Raw genomic sequence first — 23,865 nt, 5'->3', positions numbered from 1 at the left:
CCTCTGTTGATGCTGGCATCAAATACATGTTCAGATCCCTAAAAGTACCTCCTGCTCGGATTACACAAGGTTATCATTTTCTCAAAAATCACAAGTGTTCTAAAGCAGCTGGAAAAGTGAATGGCCAAAGAAAAAAAAATTATTAGATGTCATGTTGTGATGGCTGCTTTTTTTTTTTTTCCTGCTGAAAATGTGAAGATTCAGAAATATTGTATTAAATGTGAAGACAACTCACATGATACAGATTTCTGCATTTTTCTAAATAGTTTGATGGTGCCTGATGGATATGCAAATTTTTGGGTCTTTTAACCTGCTGAAAATGTGAATATTCAGAAATATTGTATTAAATGTGAAGACAACTCACATCCTACAGATTTCTGCATTTTTCTAAATAGTTTGATGGTGCCTGATGGATATGCAAATTTTTGGGTCTTTTAACATAAAAGTGAAAAAAAAGGTATATTATATTCATTAAATTAATAATTTTGAGTAAAAGCAATGTTTTGCTTTATTAAAGATCAGATGAATACTGTAAGCATAAGCCAATATTATTCCATTAATATAGCCTTGTGATATTGTAAATGAACTAAAATAATTCAATTTTACATATTAATTTTCTGGTTTCCTTTTTTAATACAAAAATTACATCTTTCAAATATTATCTGAATGTTTTCAATAATCTTTTAAGAGAATCCAGCATGAAGTTACTTGAAATCATAGTGAAATACTCAAACATACTTTCTGATGTTTTATAGGAAGTTGCATATCACTGCTCTCATATTAGCAGAGTTTTAACATTTCAGTGTGCTTATATCCTGTGATTTTCTTGAGCATTATAAATGACCATAATGTACCGAATTAAATTAAATCTGCCAAGTGGGAGCCAGCACATTTTTCTGAAGTCATTCGTATCAATGTCTGAACCAATGAAGGGATACAAACTGTGGTCTGAGCTTCCATTTCAAAGACTAACTCAATGGAGGGGAGGATTTTACAGGAAGCAAAGTTAAGAACAGCTAAAATGTATTGGTTTAGGCTTTTTCCTGTATTCGTGCTGTTGTCAGAATTCTAGTAAACTATGGAGATTTGCAAAATATGAAAACTGTTTAACCTGACCGGTTTAATTATTAAACAGTTTGGCCCCAAATCAGCCATGGCCCAAGGAGCTTAAACTCCACTGAATTGGATCTCACTCCATGAGGACATCACCAACACTATTAGATTTGGAGGAACACAAACTTCTCCCTACAGACATTAAGAAATCTCTCTAAGGCAAAACTGAAATCACGAACAAGTTATTTCCACTTATGGATGCTAGCCAATGATGGTATCCTTGATTTTGGGAATATCCTAACCTTTAATACAGTTTTCCCTCCATCTACCTCTGAGGGAAGTTCAGTCACCCTCATCCTACAGATGGAAGGGACATAGTCATCCTGAAGCTTTGCCCAGGGCTTACAAGTAGCCTGTGGTACAGTGGAACTCAAACTAAGTCTCACCATTCCTGAGCTATAAACTTAAATTATCCCAGCTCAGTTCACACAAATCTTAATTAAATATTAATAATATCAAGTGATATTTGTGCTAAATCTGTATTAAAATGATCAGCATGTTCTGCAGTAATTTATGGTGTCCTCCTTCAGGCATAAAGCTCTCTTCAGCTCCTGATGGAGTGCCCTGGTTGCACCTGTGCAGAGGCTGTCAGAGACTGGATGAAGAGGGCTGGTGCAGGAGCCACCAAGCCAACTGCAGAGCCCCATCATGGGAAACCCCCAGGCTTATTCTGCCTTCAGATGGGATTTCCCCTTCAACAGTCAGCCTTTGACCCTCCCAACTCCAGTACCTTCCACTGGCTTTCCCAGGAGAGTCGGGTGGTGGTGGCTCCATGAGGATTCTCCATGAGCAACACGTGTATGTCACACCCCAGCAGGCTGGCGGCTACTTGCCAAATGACCAGCTGCCTCAGGGCAGGGATCGTGTGACTGTCCATCTGGAAAGCAAGGGCCTTGTCTGCACTGCGGAGGTTGTGCCTGGGGACTTTTATCAACAAAAACGGTCAAAATTTGGACTGGCATGCAGAGGGGTCTACCCTGGCAGACACACACACTGACAGGAAAGCATTTTGGCAGCAAAAGTTAATCTCCATTGGCATCTTGGTTATGAGAAGTGATTTTACTCTCACACTTGCAACCATTACAGTCAGGCTGACACTTTATAAGGATTGAATAAAGCCTTATGAAGGACCAAAACTATAGCTTGAATTTCTTCTAAAAATGGTATGAAAGAAGCTCTCTCTTCAAAACAGAACAACCTCTCTTCCTTCATCCTCCCTCTTCCAATTCACGTGGTTAATGAGAAGAGTTACTGTGGTGGTGATACCACAGCATGTCTGCTAGAAACTGCAATAATACTCCATGGACCTGTTGGTGTTCCAGAACACCCCTGTGTACAGTACCTTTCTCTAAAAAGGCACTTACTGGCAGAGGCGTGTGTGTGTTTTGAGGAACAACTGTTTGCTCAGTGCCCTGGTGTTTGTAGTGCTGGCCAGTGATGCAACCCTCTGTACACAAACCTCCCGACCAGGCGAGTCACGATCACCAGATCATGGCTCTTCAGAGCTGGATGGAACCCCAAAAGAGGTCTTGGGGAACAGAACCTTCTTGGCTTACACTGAGCTATAGTGTTTCAATTTAAAAATAGCTGTTGGTTTAGAAATTTTAGTTCTTTTAAGCCAGTAGTGTTGTAACAGTGTCATCCTATGAAAAGAATATCGTGAACTTAAATGTTCACCTCTGCTGAGATGAACATCCTTTTTTCTTATTTGCTTTTACTGGTGGCAAATATTACTTCAAAGGTTTCTTGTAAATTATAATGAATGCTATCTCCATGTTCTGGGATCAACATTAATGACTGGGCTATTCCCTTTGGCTTTAATATAACAATGAAAGTTCATCCAATTTGCTAGTCACTTTCTACGAAATAGTGCTTATAAAAAAATACATAGCTAGCTATTTCCAGAATTGCAGCTGTAGCTGTCATGCAAGAGCACATCAAGAAGCCATATGTAACAAAGGAAATTAATTAAGTGCATGTTCTTATTAATATAACTGACATGATTTATTGATGTTCCAGGACTAAATTTCACCCTCGACTAAACCTTCTACGAAAAAAAAAATTAAATTTGTCCTCTAACTGCATTCTGAAATCTCTGAAAAGATTAATTTGTCCTCTGAGTTTCTGAAGCATTACAAGGATAACAGGAAATAAGTTCAGATTATAAATTTCTGAGTGGAATGTTTATATGTAAAAAAATTAGAAAACTACAGCAACTCCAGGGCCATGTGAATACTACTATTAATAGTAATAACAAACACCGACAAGTTTTCTTGCTAAATATAATTTTTTTTTTTTTTTTTGCTACCAGAGCACATATTTCAAATCTGGTTTCTCTTTAAAAGGCAGTGGAAATAAGCCTGATTTCTTTCAACAGAAAACAGGAAGGAAAGAACTCTATAGACAGCCAGAGACTAGTCTTTAAACCATTTCCACACATCAAATCCACCAGTCAACTGTGTGATCAAGCAGGCACATGCTACTCTGTGTGCAACCTTAAAAAAGAAAGATAAACCTGTTCGAAATTCCTAGCTCTCCCCAAGTTTCCTTTTGAATGTTGTGTATCTTCAGTCTAACCTCATCAGCCCAAGAGGATGTAAGAGATTTGCCCCATTTTGACACACTGCCCTGTGGAGTTTGCACTCCAGGTTGCACTTTAAGCAAGGACAGACAACGCTCCCCCTCCGTGAGATGCTGTGCTGGTCTTTGCAGGAAGCTCTGAAATCCAACAGGGATTGCCAGCCGCACCAGAGGGACTACCAAAATAGGCTGACACCTTAAACATGAAACCTGCCTGCCTTGGCTTGAAGCTGAGCTGGCAATAGTTCTCCACCACTACTGACACAATGTAATTGGCATCTCTTCCCCAAATCTACCTAGAACGGGAGTTAGGGCTCAAAGCCACTTCAAGCACGTTTCCATCACATTATCCCAAAATTACTAAATACAAACCACCAGCGCAGCCACCAGAAGTGACCCATTAACCGCAGAAAAGACAGGATATTTATGTCAAGCAGGCGCATTGTGTGCCAGAAATAATCCCAGGCTAACGCTGTCCTGTAGCTAATAAAGACAGCAGGTTTGAACCAACTATGTTGCACTGATTTACTTCTAGCTCAGATTGTTTTGTAAGTTGTTCACAGCTCAGGCATGCAGGCAAGCAAACAGAGCGGCTGGTTTGGTGGTAAAAGAAGAGCATCATGATGGAGTGGCTGCAAAAGATGAGCTTGTCAAATCCCAGCTACTGCTCAGGAGGACAAGACTTCCTGGAATTAAGAGCAGATGAGTATATGTGGAGAAAGTAGGTGCCTGTGTGAAATTTGCACAGATGCATCTGGTTATTCCTCTCACCAATGGAAGTGAAATGTCAGGTGGAGCACCAGGGTAGGTCTGGAAGAGATTTACAGCCTCTGCCATTTCATACCCAACACTTCGCCATGAAGTGCGGGGGGTGCCAGCTCGCTCACACGCTTCTCTCTCCATCGAAATGAGGTCCCGTGGAGCCAAACGAAGACACTTCCCAAAAGATCAGCTATAATGGCTAACATCCACTATCACCGCGCTTCAACACCGTAAGGCTTTACCCTTGAGAACTCACGAGGAAAGCAATACACGAAACCTATAGCTCCACGGCCCTACACATTTGCAAAGTCCCACCGTTTGAGACCCAAAGCGGGACTGCCCGAACCCGTCCCTCACGCCGAGGCGGCAGCGCCCGGGCCCGCCGAGGGCCGAGGGCCGCGAGCGGCGCCGCAGCGCCCTCTGCCGGCCGCTGCCCGCCGCCGGGACACCGCACCCGCGGCACGGCCCAGGCTGGAGCGAGCGCAGTGAGTGGGTCAGCGGGTCACCGAGCAGAGCCTGGCTCCATTCATTCTCTTTATATATTTGTACACATTGATGAAGTGACTCGTAGCGCCCGCTCCGGCAGCGCCAGCGGGGCTCGAACCCGCATCCCCCGAGGGATTGCGATAAGCCCCGCCCCTCCGCTTTGGCGCTCCGTCCATTTCCCTCTTTACGCTCCTCTTCCGGTCCGGCGCGGGAAGGCGCCGGAAGTGGCCCCATAGCGGCCGCGGCGGGGGGAGCTCGGCGGCGCCATGGCGGAGGTGAGGGACGGGGGAGCGAGGGGGGCATTCGCTCTGTCGGGCCCTTGAGGCGGTCTGGGTGAGACCCGGGAGCGGGTTGGGGCCGGGCGGGAGAAGCGCCGCCCGCAGCCGCCACGCTCGCGGTGCCCCGGGTGGGAAGGCCGCTGTGGGGATGGTGCGCGGCGGCCCCTCCGTCTGCGCGGCCCCGCCCGGTTCGGCCCGGGACAGCGAGGTGCCCGCAGAACGCAGCGGGTGCGGGTCACCGGGGTGTGCGTGTCTGGGCGGAGTGAGCAGCAGGCAGCGGGTTTGCTCTGCCAGACTCGTGCCGAGTGCGGAGCTGGTGCTGGGGAGCATCAGGCACTGCATCGGCAGCCCGTCAGGAGAGGGGATTGTCCCGCTCCGCTCTGCCCTGGAGCGGCCTCACCTCCAGTGCCGGGTTTTGGTTTGGGTACCACAATATCAGAAAAAGGTGTAAAGCATATGGGAATGAATGGTCTAGAGAGAAAATCTTATGAGGAGTGGATGAGGTCACTTACCGTGTTCAGACTGGAGGAGAGGGTGAAGTGAAACATCATTTCAGCTTACAGCTTCCTCATGAGCGGGAAGCAGAGGAGCAGGCTCTGATCTGATCTCTGTGGTGACAGTGACAGGATCCAAGAGAATGGCCTGAAGTTGTGTCAGGGATAGCTTAGGTGGGCTATTAGGAAGAAGGTCTTTCACCCAGAGGGTGTTTGGGCACTGGAACAGCTTCCCCAGGGAACTGGTCACAGCAGCAAGGCTGACAGAATTCAGTGAATATTGGGACAAAGCTCTTGGGCACAGGGTGTGCCTCTTGGGGTGTCCTGTGCAGGGCCAGGAGCTGAGCTTGGTGATCCTTGTAAGGCACTTCCAGCTCAGCACATTCTGTGATTGTGGGGAGCTGATGCTGTGGTGTTTTACCACCAGAGAGCTTCTGATTCTGTTGCCCATGAGAGAGACCTCAGCTTTTCTTGTGAGGGCTTGGGAGCCCGGCTGTGGTGAAGGCCACTGCTTTTATAGGTTGTAGAATCTTTACTGTGGGGTGAATTTCATGCACTTCTGAAGGCACGTGGGGCTGTCAGGGTTATAGAAGAAGGTGCAATGACTTCTGCCTGATGCAACACTATGAGCTGGCTTTTTACAGAAAAGCATCTGTCAGAAATTACTTGCAGAAGTTTCTTCCCCGCTGGGGAGACGTGGTGGTACCTACTGCTCCTCTTGTGCTGTCAACAGCTGCTGTTGTCGAGTGGTAATTAGCCATGTTAACATAAAGTGGTACTGTGCACAGAAATTCATGGTGCTTGTGTTCTTTTTACAGTGGTAGTGAAGGAAAATTTACAGTTCTTTGGGGTTTTTTTTCCAGAATTGATTTCTTTATTGCCTACATATGAAAACCCCCTCAAAACTGGGGAGGATGTGGGATGAAAGCTTTTATACTCATGGATTTGTCATATAGATGTCAGTGCAGAAAGTTTGATAAAAGTTTTTGGCTTGCTTTTTTAAGTCTTGAAAGTTTTCAAGGAGTAGACTATAGTTTTGAATAAACAACTGTTATAATAACTTAATTTTTTAATTTCCAAGAAGATCAGTGTCTTCTGTAAACCAAATGGTTGCTTGCCATGTAACAGAACTGAGAAATTGCTACTCAGTTCAATTTATGTTTCAGTGTGCAGTTTTTTATTCAAATCTGTCCTAATTTATTTAAATGCTCTTTTCTTTATTTCAGGAAGTCCAAAAGCATTCTGTGCACACACTTGTGTTCAGGTCTTTGAAGAGAACCCATGACATGTTTGTAGCTGATAATGCCAAGCCTATCCCATTGGATGAAGAAAGGTAAGTGCTGCTGCACTCAGTGAGGTTTTAAACTCTGCCAGTGACTGTCAATTTCTGACCCAAGTCAGAAATTCAGATGTTTCTGCACTGTCAACAGCGTAATCTTGAGGGGAGAGAAATATTAGAGTTGTAAAGTAAGTTTTACGACATCTTCTATGAAATATTTCAGCAGGTGGGTTTCAGTGAGGGTTTTGCTTTCCTCTTGCCGCAGTCACAAGGTGAAGATGGCAGTCAAGCTGCGCACGGAGTACGGCTCAGTGCTGCACATGCCCACGCTCAAAGAGAACCTGAGGGAGAAAGGAGGCCCCAACACCGGCGATCCCTATGGACACAAACAGTACTCTGGAAATCAAGGTTAGTTTGCCCTTAGTGCTACGTTTGTCCTTTCTTTTGTAACAGTCTCACTGATGTAAAATCTGCACAATGCAGTCCAGTGTTAATTCACTGGAGATAAATAGAGAAATCAAAAAAAACCTTTTTTGATTAGTATTTTTTTTGCTAGGGTTCACAGGTGGTAAGTGATTCAGAAAAGGGGAAAAGCTGCTTTTAACAAAGGAGTTATTGGGTGCTGTGGAGTTTTTTATAGTGATTAGTTGGCAAAAAGAGTAATTTTTGGTAATATTATTGTGTAATGTACTTAGGTGTTAGAGTTGAGTAATGTATTTCTTATGTTTGCGAGTTCATGGTGATTAAGGACGTGCTCTTTTGTTGGCTTTTGTTTGTTTTGGCATTTTTGTGTGTTGTTTTTTGTTTGGGGTGGTTTTTTTGTTATTTTAGTTTTGTTTCTTACCATCTTTTAGCTGTGCAATTTTTAAACCAGAAAACACTTCATTTCAAATCTGTGGAGTTTTTTTCAATATATGTTTTGTGATGTATAAAATGTGTATATATCAGTTAGATTTCGTATGAAAATCTCTTTTCTAAAAATGCGGCCTTGTTTTAGTTGAGGTAGTTGATATTCAGTTGATACTGAGATTCTGTCCAAGGTGCTTTGTTTGGAAGTATTGTGAAAGTGAAACATGTTGAGAGAGACTGAAAAATCTTTTAAGAAGAATCTGACAGCACAGACAGCCGACTAGCTTACATTTCAGTCACCTGTGCTCTTTGTATACATTATTTGTTCTTCAAAGACAGTATGAAGATTTTTTAATTGAGTCCTCTTTATAACAGGTAGCTTCACCATTCAAATTAATTATTTTTTACAGTTGAGTTTTCTAAAATGGAGATAACCAGAACAAATTAAATTAGTGAAAATGAAAAATGTCTAAGTACGTTGGAGGTGATTACTGGTTTCTTCTGCTGTGTATGATCTGCTCTCTTTTCCTCTATTTGATGTTTGAGTGCATTGTTTGCAGTACAGTATAAACTGTAATTATTAATATAACATTCTCTTGCTCTTTAGGGCAAGAAGTTGAGTATATGGTAACTGGTACTCACCCGTACCCATCTGGGCCTGGTAAGTAAAATTTTGCAAGTGATTGTATGGATTTTTTTAGTTCCAGTATGAACAAGATATTCTTCATCCTAGCAGGAGCACGCTTCCTCTTGATGTGAATCCATAATTAATAGTAGTTGAATGTTGCCTGCTTTTCATCCCCAGAGCAGAGAAGTGCAGGTTTCACCACCTTGCTCTGGGGAAGAGACTTGAGGGTCTAGTAATTTTAGTGTCTTTTGCTTGTGCTTGTAAGGGCTATGTTTCTGTGTTGTTACATTGGCCGTTGCTCATTGCCTATCACTGTTACTGATCAATTCCAAGAGCTTAGTTTTAGCTCTTGGTCTTTTATTGTGATTAACTTTATTATGAGTATAGTGGAAAATCTGTTGTCTTGATTTATAACTTAACAGCTGTGAGTGTTCAGTAGACCCTCAACCATTAAAAAAACAGGCATAGTTGCTTCTAACTGTGGGGGCAAGAATTGCTCACAGTGGCTTCCTTAAGTTTAGTGTTCTTTTAATAGAATCATTTGTATCAGGGTTGAAAATCAGATTTCTTTCTTTGCTGTTTCTTGTTTTAATCTGAATATTTTGCCCAAATACTGAGTTTGTTGTCAACTGACAGAAGTTTGGTTAGGAAAAGAAATAAAGCAATGAGTTAAATTCACCAGTCCACATCACAACTATACTTTACAAAGAGTTTTAAATTTTTGTTTAGACAATATCTGCTGTTCTTGAGATAAGGTTAAAAATCTGCAGATGTTAAAAATCTGCAGATGTAGCCTGAAACTCTCGCTTCAGTAGGACTAAACCTTTTATAGTTCTGACACCACTGCATGATGCCAAATACCTCATAGGGGTGGATTATAGATTGTGCTAAAGGGCCTAAGTTAGCAAATGCTTTGCAAGCTCATGTTTATTTCTGGGATGTTTGGATTTCCATAGCACTTAAAGCTGGATAGATTGATGTTGCTCCTAGTTAGACTTTTTTTTGTTGTTTCCACTGACATACTGTTTTATACTCTAGAAATTTTATGCTCACATATGTAGTAGATCAAGATGGAAAGGATTTGTGCCAAAATAAAGATTTCAGTAGATTTGAATTGTTTGTGAAAATGTTATTGAAGAATGAGAGTTTATGTTACAGGTGTGTCAGGCCCTTGTTTACAGTTGTACGTCTATATATATGTTTGTATGATACACTTTGAGTTCCTCTTTAAAGGAGTTGTCTTTGTTTCTGATGTGTGGGGTTTTTTTTTCAAGGTGTGGCTTTGACAGCAGATACTAAGGTCCAGAGGATGCCAAGTGAATCTGCAGCACAGTCCTTAGCTGTAGCACTTCCTGCTTCCCAGTCCAGGTACTGCTGTGTTACCTCATTGACAGTGTTATCTGTGGGAATTGCAAGGCAAATCACAGAAGCTGGGATAAGAGCCACTTGGAGTAATTAGAATATTCTTAAAGGAACTGCTTTTAGTGTGGACAGGCATTGCTTTTCTGTATGCTTTTTATTTTGTATTGTTATGAGAGGCAGTGGGTGAAAGTTGGGAAATTTTGTTTAGTTAGAAGAGAAGAATGGGAAACTTTGTGCTCTCTGTGCCTTGGGGTTGTCAGGTCCTGGACAGGGTGCCAGGAGAGGTTGTGGACTCTCCATCCTGAGAAGTGTGCAACACTCAGCTGGGTGATGCTATCACTTAGCAGGAGGAAGTGGATTGCAACTCATGAACCATTTTCACTCCCCCTAGGCTGGATGCAAACCGGACAGCTGCTGGTGTGGGTGACATTTACAGGCATGCTGGCATATCTGAGCGTTCCCAGCCTCCTGGGATGTCTGTGGTGAGTCTGCTGCACATCTGATGTGAACAGTACGTGGTGATGATCGGATTGCTTCTGGATCTGTGTGCGTGTGGTGTGCAGATCTGACTGACTAAATTTAACCAGTATTGAGAAGGCAGGATGAGAAAGTTTTAGGCTTTGGACAAAGAGATAAGCTACAAACCAGAAGAGTAACCCTTCTTTTAACTTACAGGCTATGGTGGAAGCTGGTGGAAACAAAAATTCTGCATTAATGCCAAAGAAGGCTCCAACCATGCCCAAACCTCAGTGGCATCCACCTTGGAAACTGTACAGAGTAAGTTAGAAATTATATGACACGAATGTACATATAAAAGTAAACATACTCTATGTAAAGACCTCAAATCATAATTTCTGTTCTCATTTACAAAAATATAATCAAATATGATTTAAAAATGTGATCAAAAAGTGATCACAACTAAGCTGAATACACAGTCTGTCTTTGAACCTCTTTTTTACTCTCATAGTTGTGTTATGTTAAATTTGGTGGAAGGTTTGCTGTATTTCTGCCTAAGAAGCTTCATTGTGTTTTAAATCTTTTGAAATGAGCTGTGTGACAGTACATGAAACATGACATCAGTGAAACCAGTTAGGGGGTTTGATTTTAGCTGTCTGACTGGAGAATTTGAAGAAACGACCTGCTGAAAGCAAAGCATGTGTTGGCAGAGTATTTCTTGTGAGATCAGTCTCCATTATTTTATTATTGGAAAATGTCCAATTCTCAAACTATCCCTGTTCTGGGGAGAAGAAGATGATGGTGTGCTTTAAGAGGTTATTATGTAGAAATGTGATTTAATAGCCAGTGTTTTTATAACTGTTCTTTGTATAAGCACTATACAGCAGCAGAAGGAATCTGTGTTCAAATAGTCGTTCTCTGCAAAGCTTCAAGTGTTGAGCCACGGTGTTATGGGCTCTCAAAGGATTTGAAAAAGTTGCTTTTACAAACAAGGTCTTTACATATTGCAGCTTCCCCAAATCTGGTGTATGTAAATTTCTAGTTTTCTCTTTGACTGAAGTAGAAATCGAGCTGTCTTCAGATCTAATTTCACATTTGATTTTTTTTTTTGGTGAATACTAGCAAATTTCAGTGTTGGAGAAGGAAAATTACATCAAAAGTTATTGTATTATTTCTGATATAATTTTTTTTTGTTCTTTCTTAAGGTTATCAGTGGTCATCTGGGCTGGGTGAGATGTATTGCAGTAGAACCAGGAAATCAGTGGTTTGTTACTGGCTCTGCTGACAGAACCATAAAGGTAAGAGGTTGGAAGAAATGACTGACAAAGTTTGCAGGGGGTGGGGTTTTTTTGTGCCTATTTATTTTAAAATGTTTCCAGCCTTTGGAAACAATTTCTTGTTTATTGTTTGCGGAATAATGAACTGCAGAACATTTGTTACATTGTCATAAGGGATTTGTGGAGTATCACTAGTTCTTTTCTTCAGATTTCATTTATTACATGGTAGTATCTGGAGAGTGTTTTTGTGACTGTATTTTTAACTTACATTGCAGCAGGATCAGTTACATCTGGGCTGTTTACTCAGATTCACTGTGTAGCTTTTTCCTGTCTACCTTAAAATACCTATTTTGGTGCAGATTTGGGACCTTGCTAGTGGCAAATTGAAATTGTCTTTGACGGGACACATCAGTACTGTACGCGGGGTGATAGTGAGTGCAAGAAGTCCATACCTCTTTTCTTGTGGAGAAGACAAACAAGTGAAATGCTGGGATCTTGAATACAATAAGGTAAGCTGCAGTTTCTTTAGTTGAAGGAATTAGTAGTAGCAAATACAAAAATCAAAGCATTTAGAATATTCTTTCACTTATTAGTTTGCGTGGTTTTTATTCATCTAGGTTATCAGACATTACCACGGTCATCTAAGTGCTGTTTATGGCTTAGACTTGCATCCAACAATAGATGTGCTGGTGACATGCAGCAGAGATTCAACAGCACGAGTAAGTATAGCATTGTTGTGTTTAAACATCTTGATGTGTGGATCTCAGTATCTTTATTTGTAAAAATGAGTACCTGGCAAAAGTTATCATCAATTTAGATGAAATACTGAGATGATTTGTGTTAGCTTTGTCTTATATTATTGATAAAATTGAAGCTCAAATGCACAAATGTGCCGTGTCCCTTAAAAATAATGTTTTATTTCTTAAATTAGTAGGTAGACTATGTAATATATGTAGGATTGCTTAGTATTTAGAAGGTGGTATGGTATTATGGTGACTTGAATGAGCCATATGCCTGGAAGTTCACTGGCAGGTTCCTGCTCCCCTTGAAATTTACCAGCTGAGGCAGTTCTGTAATACATGGTTGGGTGAAAAATACCACCTAAATACCATTTTTTAATCTGTGGAGCTATGGCAAGGAAATGATGTCATCAATGGCAGTGCCTAAAATACATTGAAGATGCACCTGTTACTGACCTCTGACATATTTGCTGTGATTTCATAGATTTGGGATGTAAGGACAAAAGCCAGTGTGCACACGCTGTCAGGACACACAAATGCAGTAGCAACTGTGAAGTGCCAAGCTGCAGAACCACAAATTATTACAGGTATAGTAGGTGTAGTTTAATGAGTAACATGATTGAAAAACCTAATGGTGAATGTGTTTGTTCAGTAATTGTGTGACGTTCATGATGTTGTCTTGGTGAATTTGCTCAAATCTCATACTAGTTTCTGTAGAAAATGGGCCATTAAACATACTGTTAATGGTATGTTTAAGCAAATATGGCTGTGCATTGTTTGAATGCTTTTCTGCACTTCCTTTTTTTTTTTTCTGGTGTTTTCATTTGTGTTATAATATGTATTGAGACTTGCATTTTCTGTGGTATTTCAGTTCTCCCCATTTCAGTTCAGGAGTGTCCAGTACTGTGGTTAAGTATTCATCTTCTTTCCCATTTTGTCAAAATCAAGCTTTGCAGTGTAACTTCTTAAAGTTACACTGCAGAACCTGATACTTCTTAAAACTGAGTGAAAATACTTTTGCAGTCCAGCATCTTCTTCATCTCAGGTGGCATTAGCACAGTATTTATGTCTTTCTTACATCATTCTGTCTGCCTTAGCAAAGTAATGATTATGGTAAAATCAAGATTATGGTTTTTACTAATTTTTTTTTAAATTTTCTTCTCATTGTAGGCAGTCATGATACTACCATACGGCTCTGGGACTTGGTAGCAGGAAAAACTCGTGTTACTTTAACAAATCACAAGAAATCTGTAAGAGCAGTAGTGCTACATCCAAGACAGTAAGTTTTCTTCATTCTGTTACGCTTTCACAGTTTTTTGAGAATTGAAGAGAGCCAATGTGAATGATGATCTAGAATGGTAGAGCATAATAATGTGAGAAACTAATGCACTTAGGATGATGCAAAAATGTACATATCAATTACCAGATACATTTTACTGCACTGATTGTGCTTCCCTAGTATTGGCATTAGCAATCCTGAGAATGCCTTATATCCCACAGAGTTACTTACGTGTTTGCCTTTTATTCAGTCCTTAAAACTTGGTGATACAGTGCTCATAAGGCTAATAATAAATGAATGGTTGTGAGCAGGAATTGCAGTAGTTTTGTGATGGGCCAATGCACACATGTGATTAATGCTCAAGGAGACAGTGATTAATAGAGTGGTATTTCTTTTAAATATGTGGTTCACTGCACAAGGCATTTCAATCTAACTGGCCTTAAAAAAACTCAATGTGAGAATTGAAGCTTTGAAGCAGATGTTCTTGGAAGTGCTCTGAATTCATATGCTGTGTTTTGATGCACAACAGATGCCTGTTTGGATCCCCATTAAAACAGTGGAGAAAAGGAGTGCACATAGAACTTGATTACTTCCTTGTCTTTAATATTTTAAAATTACATTCTATCATTTCTGTCAAAAATTCAGAATCTTTGATATGAATAAACTCTCTTCCAGTGTGTGCCTGAAAAATTGTGTAGCCTGTTAGCTATAGAAAAAGCCTATATTTTACTTACATTCTGAAAAAAAAGTAATTCAGGGTTCAGCTTTATCAATTACACCCTTCTGAAAAACACTTGAAGTGTTCTTGTCAAACTGTAGCAATTGTCAGCCTATAGTTCAGTATTTCTATTTTTTTTTAATGCTGTGGTGTTTTCTCTTAATACTTGACTTTTTTATTTGTGGTATCTTTTAAATAGACAGCAAATTCCCTGGACAGTGGCAAATGAAAGTATTCCTACAGACTAGCCAAATAACCATGTAACTGCTCGCACATCTTAAAATGAAGGACATTTTTATTTTGGGGTAACTCAGTGGGAGAATTTATCTTTTGTAGTTTCACTTTTGCAGGGCTTTTTCCTTGTGTAAATTTGGAAGACTAGCCATTAGCCTATGCTTGGGGTTTGGTACCTTTTTATCTTGTTATCTTTGCTGGTGATACCCTGAAAATTTCCCAGAATAACAACTGAAGAGACTTTAATGTGCATTTTAAATATTTGTTTGCATATTAAATCCTACAACATACAGGATGTTACAAGGTTTAGTTTATGAAGTAGAAAGAAAACAGTAGGAGTAGGTAATTCACGACTTCATAAAATTGCTTATTTTCATGTGAAGTAAACAGATAAGTAGTTTTAATATTAAGTTATTTTGCAACTAGCATTTAGCAATAGTTTTAATGGAGGACATTTGCTGTGACTACAGCTATTTTGAGCTTTAATGTACTGTGTTTATTTTCTTTCAGTTACACATTTGCATCTGGTTCTCCAGATAATATTAAGCAGTGGAAATTCCCAGATGGAAACTTCATTCAGAACCTCTCTGGTCACAATGCTATTATAAACACACTGGCTGTAAATTCTGATGGTGTTCTGGTCTCAGGAGGTAAGAATAAGAACTACACACTGCTCTCCTCTCCCCCATGTACATATGGCTGGACGTCCTTAGGCAGAGATGCTCATGGAGCTCTGCTTTACCTAGGCCTGTCAGCCTGCTGCAGGACACCATTTCATTTTGTAGTGAGTAGGGCCACTTTCATGTCCTTGGATGTTTCTGAGCTGCATGCAAATAAAATAAATTTGAAGGACTTCTAATGTACTGTATGAAAGAGATTTTCTCTTCTCAGCTGGCTGCTGCAGGGCTCCAGAGTCCATCTTTTATGATCTGCTGGTCATTAGTGTCTCCTCTAGAGTTAGCTGCATGTTGAAGGAGTGAGACTGGGTAGAGGATATACAAGCATCTTGCTAAAGCTAAATGGGAATAAGGCATTTGGTTCAATGTGCCCTTGGTCTGTAGGCTAGTGATGTGGAGTAAGATGGAAATGTGCTAAGCAGGAATTGGGAAACAGCCAATTACACTGTCATCTTACTGTGGTTATGTTTCCAGATATGTGTAAAAGGGGCCCTTGATTTTAAAATTTGGATAAAGCTGTGTTTAACAAATGTCTCGTCCCCAGTAAGAACAAGAACTTGAGAAAATACTGGAATGGACTTAGATGTCATTATTATTATTATTTGAAGATGCTTTCAGAACATCCTTTTAAGACTTTTTTATGTTAGTAGTAGATGAGTCTTAAAAAACACCTTCTCCACATAAAAAATATTATCATTTTACTGATATTAATTGTGACTTTTAAAAAGTTAAAATCTGAGTATCAATTCTCCCCTTTACATCCTAATGCTATCTACAGCAGCTTCAGAGAAGGTGATGCTGAATCAAAGGAAGTTGATTTTACCGTGGAGTTTTCTACTGTAGAAACACCCTTTCTTGAAGGGGGCAGGGTTTTGTAACTGAACCCCCCTTGGGTTTTGTAACTGAAAAATTTTCTTGAGAGCATCTTCTGAGTAGGGAGTTCAGATTGCTGTGAATGCTCTGTAGCTGATGCCAGTAGCAGCAATACTGGAAGTGGTTTAAACTGCATTTGGAATAAAATCTGCAAACATTACACCTACTTTGCATTAAGGACTTAATGTCCTAATCTCTTTGGGAGGATGATGCCTCCTCATTCAGCTTCAGTGGAGCTACTGAGCAGGGAGCTTGATATTCAGAATACCAGTCCTTATTGTGCCTCCAAAGCAACTTGCTGCAATTGCCCTGTGATGTAGTCTGTCATCTGTCTGGGTTATCTGATGAAAATCTGGATGAGATTCTGAGGAAGGAAAACAGCAAAAAAGAGGAGAATTTATAGGGTGTACTGAGCTATTCTACATGAATGTTGTGTGATGTATTCCTGATGTATTTACTAGCTGTCTGTGATGCTCTTTTTAGAAAACAGGACTGGTCAAAATACTAAGTTTGTTTGTTTGTTTGTTGTAGCTGATAATGGCACTATGCACCTTTGGGACTGGAGAACTGGATACAATTTCCAGAGAGTACATGCAGCTGTACAGCCGGGTTCTTTGGACAGTGAATCAGGAATATTTGCTTGTGTTTTTGACCAGTCAGAAAGCAGATTGCTAACAGCTGAAGCTGATAAAACCATAAAAGTATACAAAGAAGATGATACTGCGGTATGTCAAAGTGTCTTTTTAAAGTATTTTCATAAATTCAGAAAAATTCAGACAAATAGAACACACATCTCTGTAGGGGACATGTTCAGACTTACATAATCCAAAGACCTCTGTATTACAGGACAGTAGCTAATTTCTGCATTCCTAATTGTTGTTATATGCTGTAGTACAAGTAAGTGTCAGGTCTGGGAACTCTTCTGTTAAAGGTCTTTGTGGTGAAGTTTGGAGAAATCTGAATACAATCATACATGTTGGGTTTTGAACCCAGTGGGGAACTTTGGGTGCTTGTATTGATAAAAACATGGGAATCAGCAAAAGGATTGCTCTTTTAAGGTTTATTGTACTTATTTATATGATCTGGATTAGATGTTGGCCTTGACAATTTTTAGACTTTAGAGTCAAGAGCTTATTTTCAAACTTTTATTCTAAAATATGAATTAATTTGCCAGTGGAGAAGACAACAGATGATTGCACAGTTTATCAGTGCATGTCTTCAGTATAAATAATGTAAGAATTTTTATTAAATGTTGGAATTTTGCACTAATTAGACTAGGAGTAAGTCTTAGATATAAAAATCAGGAATTTTTTATCTGTTTTGGAGTTGGGCAAAACACACTCCATGACATCTACCGATACTGATACTGATGTAGACGTGTCTGTCACTGGCAACTCCTGTTCATGTGCTTTGATAACCACAGTGTTGTTTTGGAAATGCCACTGGCAATCTAATAATTTTCCTTGATGGCAAAAAAAGACAAGTATAGAACAAGTATTGCTATGTACTTCAGACAGTGAGATGACAGAAAATTTAATTTGGGTAAATTAATTGCAGATTAGATATTAATAGATTAGATATTAATAATGCTACATATGAAATAGAGTACATATACTTCATAAGTAATATTTTAAACCAAACCTTAATTATAGGTGAGTTTCAAGTTTAAAGTAATCCTTATGAGATTATTTTTTCCCTTTAGACTGAAGAAACTCATCCTGTCAGCTGGAAACCAGAAATTATCAAGAGAAAGCGATTTTAGTGCGGCAACATACTACTTCTGTAATTTTGTTTTGGCTTTCCTGAGAGCATTCGGTCAGATTTTGTTCTGCCTAGAACAGCAGAGCAAGAAGTCAGCTAAGTCATTGCTATTTCAACATATTGTATAATAAATTTTATTTCTCTTTCCGTCTGTCTTTTTTTTTTGTTGTGATTCCAGCAAACCAGTTGAATCTTAACTTTGTGAAGCATGTATGGTTCATGAAAAAGATAGGTGTGCAGGTCATTATTTTCTTAGACTTACATTCAATAGATTTTTATAAAAATATTTTGATGAGCTAGGTTGTCTGAAACACCCTTGCTTGACCTCAAAAGTTAATCACAAATTTATGCATAGAAGTCATCTTCTGGAAGTTTCTTAGGGACACTTTCAGATTTTAGACCAATATTGTTTATTGTACATAGGCTAAGTACTAAATTAGAGTTACTGAGTAATTTGCAAACAAGCAGGACAGCACAATAATAAGGTAGTTTGCTTTATAAACATGGCCACTGAACATTGCTGGTGCTGTGTTATTGAATGAAATGGATCTTCAGAGTGTATCTTTCCCCAGGAAAGTGTTTGAATGGAAGCACTCATCTTCACTTAGTTACTTCAGAGTGGGCCTTCTATAGCAAGGACTGCTGTTGAATCACTTTGTTTGCAGCACCAGTTGACTTTCTTTGTAGATGAACTGTTTGCTTTTGCCAGTTATCTAAAGCGTATATGGCAGTAGAATGCAGTGAGTTTTTAAAACTCAGCTACAGGAAAAGTTCTTAAGTCATTTAAGCCTTATTTTACAGGTTGCTGTCTTCCCATGACCTTAGGAAGGAATTTAAAATAAACTTACTGAAAGGTAGTTTGTACGTCTGGAGGGACAAATCTTTCATTGGCTCTGCAAATAGTCACGTAACTAGCAGTAAACATTAAAACCTCCTTGCTACTGCTTATCTGTGATGTCTGTGCTGCTCTAAAGTACTTTCTCTTCACAGGGCAGTGGAGAAAATCATTGTCATCTGGCCATTCTGTCATTGGCAAATTCACTAGTGGTGTTAATAGCTGCATTGGCAGGTTTTACACAGGGTAGATGCTGAGAATTGGTCTGTGGCCTCATTGATATCAAGCGTTGATATCAAGCAGTTCACAATAATTATTTCTATTCTCTAGCAGTTTGACTTCTTTCAAATCTAGGATTTGTGTTAGAGAAGTGAGTTAATTTCAATGTAATTTACAAAAAGCTAGTGAAATGATGTGTTGTTTATATTATGACAATTTTTGTCTTTTTTATGATACATAGGAGGTCTTGTATTTATAATCTGAATGTTTGACAATGTCATTTTAAGGAAGTCCATGCTGCATAAATAACTGAATTTTAGTTGACAGCTACTATCGGAAGCAACTTCACAAAATAGGAAGGGGAATATTTGGTATTTATGAGTTGGATTAAACATCTTTTATTTGAGTGGTAATTTGATTTTTTCTGGATCTTGATTACCATTCTTTCCATGTTAACTAATATGACAATTAAAAATCCAGATTGTGGCTTATGCATGTTGTGTACTGCTGCTAATGTTTCATTCCAGAAATCAGTGGATTATTGGTGTTATACAGAATTTTGTTGCTCACAGTAAAATCCTATTTAGGAAATCAGGGCAGAGAGAAATAACTTAACTTGAAAAGAGGTGGGATTGTTGCAGATATTTTTTTTTGTTTCATTTTGTTTTGGGATTTTTTTTAAGAAGTGTCTTTTTTTTTTTTTTTTTTTGGTAGTTTGAAATGAGGAAGGAAAAATTACATCTCTAGCTTTGGGCCACAGTTCTAGAATGTCTTTCCTGTACTGGCACTTTACTTTAGAAACTGCATTTATTTTACTCTTTATCATTTTGAAGAGAGATCAGAAAATCTTAAGAACCCGTGTTTCTTCTCTGGACTTCTGCAGGAATCTGGTATCTTGGGGCAGTGGTTACCAAAGCATTTCTTTTTTGTGCCCTCAGTAAAATTTTGTTTGTACATTAAAGGCTGTGCACTATTACTTGGGATAATATGTATCCTTTTTTGGCCCTAGGATGGGTTGCCCCAGTTCTTAAGTGTGATTTTTTTTTTTAATGTGTATTCTTGAACATTTCATTGACTTGTTTGTTTCCTTCTCAGAAGTTTTTTCTCCCCCTTTACAGTAATGTGAATATCATCACTTGTTTTTATGTAAGTATTGTTTATGGTGCATCAAGATGATCAGATTTCATCCAAGTACTTCGCTGGTGCTGAGTAAGCCTGGATAGTCAGTCATGACACATAAAGGCCTGGTCATGTAGGATATATAGTGACATTAGATTTGTCTGTGTCAGTCACAAGGTGAAGCAAAAGAGGAGGATCTGATCATGGATTATCCATGCTTCTGGAAGGGGTCACAGTGCAATGTCCGTTTAAGTAATCTTGACTGGGAGTCTAATCACAGAAAATAATTACTGTCCTTAATTTCATAAAATTTGATGTTGTCTTCTGTATAGGCTCAAATAATTTCTACCACAAACCCTGAGATTTGTTTTATACTGTGTATAAAGTTGCAGAGAAGTGAGGAAATGGGGTTTTTTTGTAAAATAAAAAAGTGTAACTGGTAAAAGTGATGAATTTTCAGACAACTCTTTGCTTATACTGATGCATACAGTGTAAGCTGTGCAGCTACCATGCTGTTGTGTTGCTGGCAGCATGAGAGTTGTGCAGAACAATATGTATTTGGCAGCTGAAAGGTTTACAGAAACAAGTGTCTAACAGCAGCTTCTTTTTAGTTTTGTTGGATTGGAATGAAAGTGCTATACCTGATGTAAGTGACAGCAATTTAGCAATCAATAAAACCTTCCATACAATATGAATTCATGTATTTTTTCCATTATGGTTTTTATAGTAAGAAGAGCAAAAAACAACTGTATTAAAGTGAAAGTAATTCAGTATCGACATGGACTGTTTCCCATAGCACAGTAACAAATATTTCTGCACATCAGCTGTAATGGGAAGAGAGAAACTATTGATTGCTGTTTTATGCAGAGCTTCCTGTCTGCATGAAGGAATTAGCAAAACAGATACAGAATTGTTCATGCATTTTCTCTAGTGTGTTTTTATAAAACAAAAAACCACTTCTGGAGTTAAGTATGAGTTCTAGGATGAGCTCTGGGTGAGAGTTTTGTGACAGGATCATCCCTTCGGTGTTACTGTCTTCCTATTGCTACTTTTCTTGAATCTGTGTGGGATAGGCTCATGTTGCTTAAGTCAGTAACGTGTTAACTTCTTTCAGGTGCATATTAGCATATTTTGTTAACCTTTCTTTAGGGTTTTTGTTTGAATATAATGAGTACACAAGCCCCAAACTTGTATCTAAAGCATGGATTAATTGGAGGCAATCATCTGCAAATTAGAACTCAGCAGTAAAATAATTGAGGTAAATGTCTGTCTCATTGCAAGGAAGGTTGAAATCGCTGACAAGAAAACTAGTTGAAGATGCTTGGGAAATTTATATTGTGCTGGGTTTTTTTTTTTTTCTTTCTTCAAAAAACTTGCACACCTTCCCCCCTGTGTTTGAGAAGTGCAGGTAATGTGTGAAATGCTCATTTCTGCCAATGTGTTTTTGCAACCTTTGCTTTACTTTTTAGGGAGAGCATGTCTGCAAGATGTGTCAGCTTTACTCTTTCAACTCCAATAACAATTTTTGAGTTTTTAGATGCTGCAAATGTCTTTTTTTCCCCAGGTGATGCATCACTAAGAGAAGGGATGAAGGGTTAAGTACTTCAGAGCAAGGTAGAGTCAAGGCAGCATCAGTATGAATTATGAGAACCAAAGGCTACACATAGAGAAAAATAAGACTTCCCAGAGACAAGATAAGAAAACTGTAATTAATTGAAACCTCTCAGGGAGGTGAAAAGGATAGTAGAAGAATTAAGACTAAAGGAGACTAGAGCTATGATGTCTGAAAGGAAATATTTGAAAACTTGCGACATGTGCCTGGCAGGCTGGAGTAGAGGAGGTATTTCTGGATTAGAATGGAAAATGAAGGAGCAAGAGTGTGTTAATGGGGTGCAGCCAATGGGGAAAATGAAATTGTGGGCACCTTGATGCAAATAAATCTTTTTTACAGCAAGCTATAAATGCATTTCTGAAAAGTGCAGGTCTTGTATGTATCTACATGTTCCAGTGCCCTCATGCTCCAAATTATAACAGTATACTACAGAAAACTCAGTGGCAGGTGAAGAATTGTGGACCACTGCAGAATGATAAGTCTGGAGAGATTTGCAGTTGCACTGGGATTTTCACTGAGGAGGTGCTTGCAAGCACAGTTCTAAACAAGGCTTAAAAGTAAAGTGTGAAGTGTGAAGCCAAAGTTTGCATGATTAATATCTTAAAAAATAGGCTATTTTTTTTAAGATATTTGAATGTAGGGATTACCTTACAACACTGAGTTTGTTTTCTGACAGGTAAGTGGTGAGCTGAGGAATGAGAAGTGGGTTTATAGCCGCAGAATATCATGCTGAGAGGATGCATTGCTATTGGGAGACTGTTGTGATAAGTAAGAGTGTAGCTTGTGCAATCAGAAAAACCTTTGTGCTGCATCCAAAAGTGGGGTTTTTTTGTGTTTGGTTTGGTTTTTTTTAATGGGAAAAGACACTACAAATCATGACTTAACTATTTCCAAGTAAATCCCCTTGACAAGCAAACTTCCTGCACTGACAGCTAGAGATCTGCTCTCAATAAAGCAGCAGTATAGATTATGAATATAAGAACTCCATACAAAAATTTGAGCATGGCTTCAGCTGCCAGATGAATGACATTTCATATCCTGTAGGTATATTAATTCTTTCCTGCTCATTCAATTTCTTTTCTTCCCATGCAACATGGTAATGAGCATGTTTCTTTTAAAGAAAGCTTGGCAATGCAAACTGACTAGAATCTATTAATTCTGTTAATGACTTTGTTCTATTTGGAGCTGAAAATCCCAGTGAAGGAGTTTTGTGTTGCCCTAAATCAAACTTCAACAGGAAATTAGAAAGTAACTAGCAATCAATCACAGTAGCTAAATGAAAGCATAGATAAAATTGCTTGCTGCTTACATAAATTATTGTAGTGGAGTGCATTTTTTTTTGTTTTCCTGGGCTGACCTGATTGATTATTTTTGGTTCTTTGAATTTTATTTTTTTTTGTTAGATTTTGTTTGTTTTTTAATTTTTAGGTGAGGTTGTAAATGTCCTTTAATTATATGAGAGCAAAGAAAATTGCTCCTGTGTTTCTGCAGTTTTAGTTGCCATGCAGTTGCCAGTTCAGTGATGCAGTTTTTCTGGAGTGATTGTAATAGAAAGATTTGCTTAAAATGGCGCAGTGAGTTTCAAAGATTCACATACTGAAGAGAAGGACCACAGCCCTGTGTAACATAGCCCTGTGTCAGTGCAAGTTTAGTTTTGTATTCTCTCACAGGTTTCAATTTCTCAGTTTTTGTTCTTGGGAAACTTTAAGGGTGAAAACACTGCTAAGAAATTGGAAGCTATCTCTAGCTCATATCTCCAGCCTGACTAATTATGATCTGATAACTCCTTTCTTTTTTCCCTTTTTCCCCAAACTTGTTCTGGCTTTCTTCCATCAACAACATCCCTGAGGAGCCTGTGAGATCCTCAGCTGTTCTGGAGAGCTTCATGTTGGCCAGGTGCAGTGAGCAGTGCTATCGATTGCTCTTTCAGGTCCCTGTGTGGTTCAGCCTTGCTGCATCAAACATTGACAGAACTATGCAGGGGGAGTGTTTTGTGGTGGGAAGTTGTTCCTGGAGACAGAAAATACTGACTGAATTACCTGATGTTGATAGATAATTGTTCTGCCTCCATCCTCCCAGTTCCTCTCACCCTACTTGATTTTTCTTGAGAAATCATAGTAGTAGTAGTAGTACAGCACACTGTGTATAAGATGCACTGCTGGTTGCTAACAATGCCTCACACTGGTTTTAACAATAAAATATGATAACAGTTTTCATTCGTAACAGAAAATAGG

The 23,865-nt window shown here is 39.1% G+C and overlaps 1 protein-coding gene across 1 annotated transcript; it reads left to right on the top strand.

Moving 5' to 3' along the window:
- Positions 1-5,118: 5,118 nt before the first annotated feature.
- PLRG1 (pleiotropic regulator 1) lies at positions 5,119-19,110 on the top strand. The gene is made up of 15 exons (XM_039700220.1): positions 5,119-5,216; positions 6,940-7,046; positions 7,258-7,400; positions 8,449-8,502; positions 9,744-9,837; positions 10,223-10,313; positions 10,507-10,608; positions 11,493-11,585; positions 11,924-12,073; positions 12,182-12,283; positions 12,789-12,891; positions 13,475-13,583; positions 15,046-15,185; positions 16,617-16,810; positions 17,788-19,110. The coding sequence occupies exons 1-15, from the start codon at positions 5,208-5,210 to the stop codon at positions 17,845-17,847; spliced, it is 1,551 nt and encodes a 516-aa protein (XP_039556154.1). The 5' UTR covers positions 5,119-5,207; the 3' UTR covers positions 17,848-19,110.
- Positions 19,111-23,865: the final 4,755 nt, after the last annotated feature.

Source organism: Passer montanus, unplaced genomic scaffold (assembly GCF_014805655.1).
Source record: "Passer montanus isolate IOZ18808 unplaced genomic scaffold, ASM1480565v1 scaffold14, whole genome shotgun sequence".
NCBI lineage: Eukaryota > Metazoa > Chordata > Aves > Passeriformes > Passeridae > Passer > Passer montanus.
Note: the sequence above shows the minus strand (reverse complement) of the source record. Positions and strands in the feature narration are given on the sequence as shown.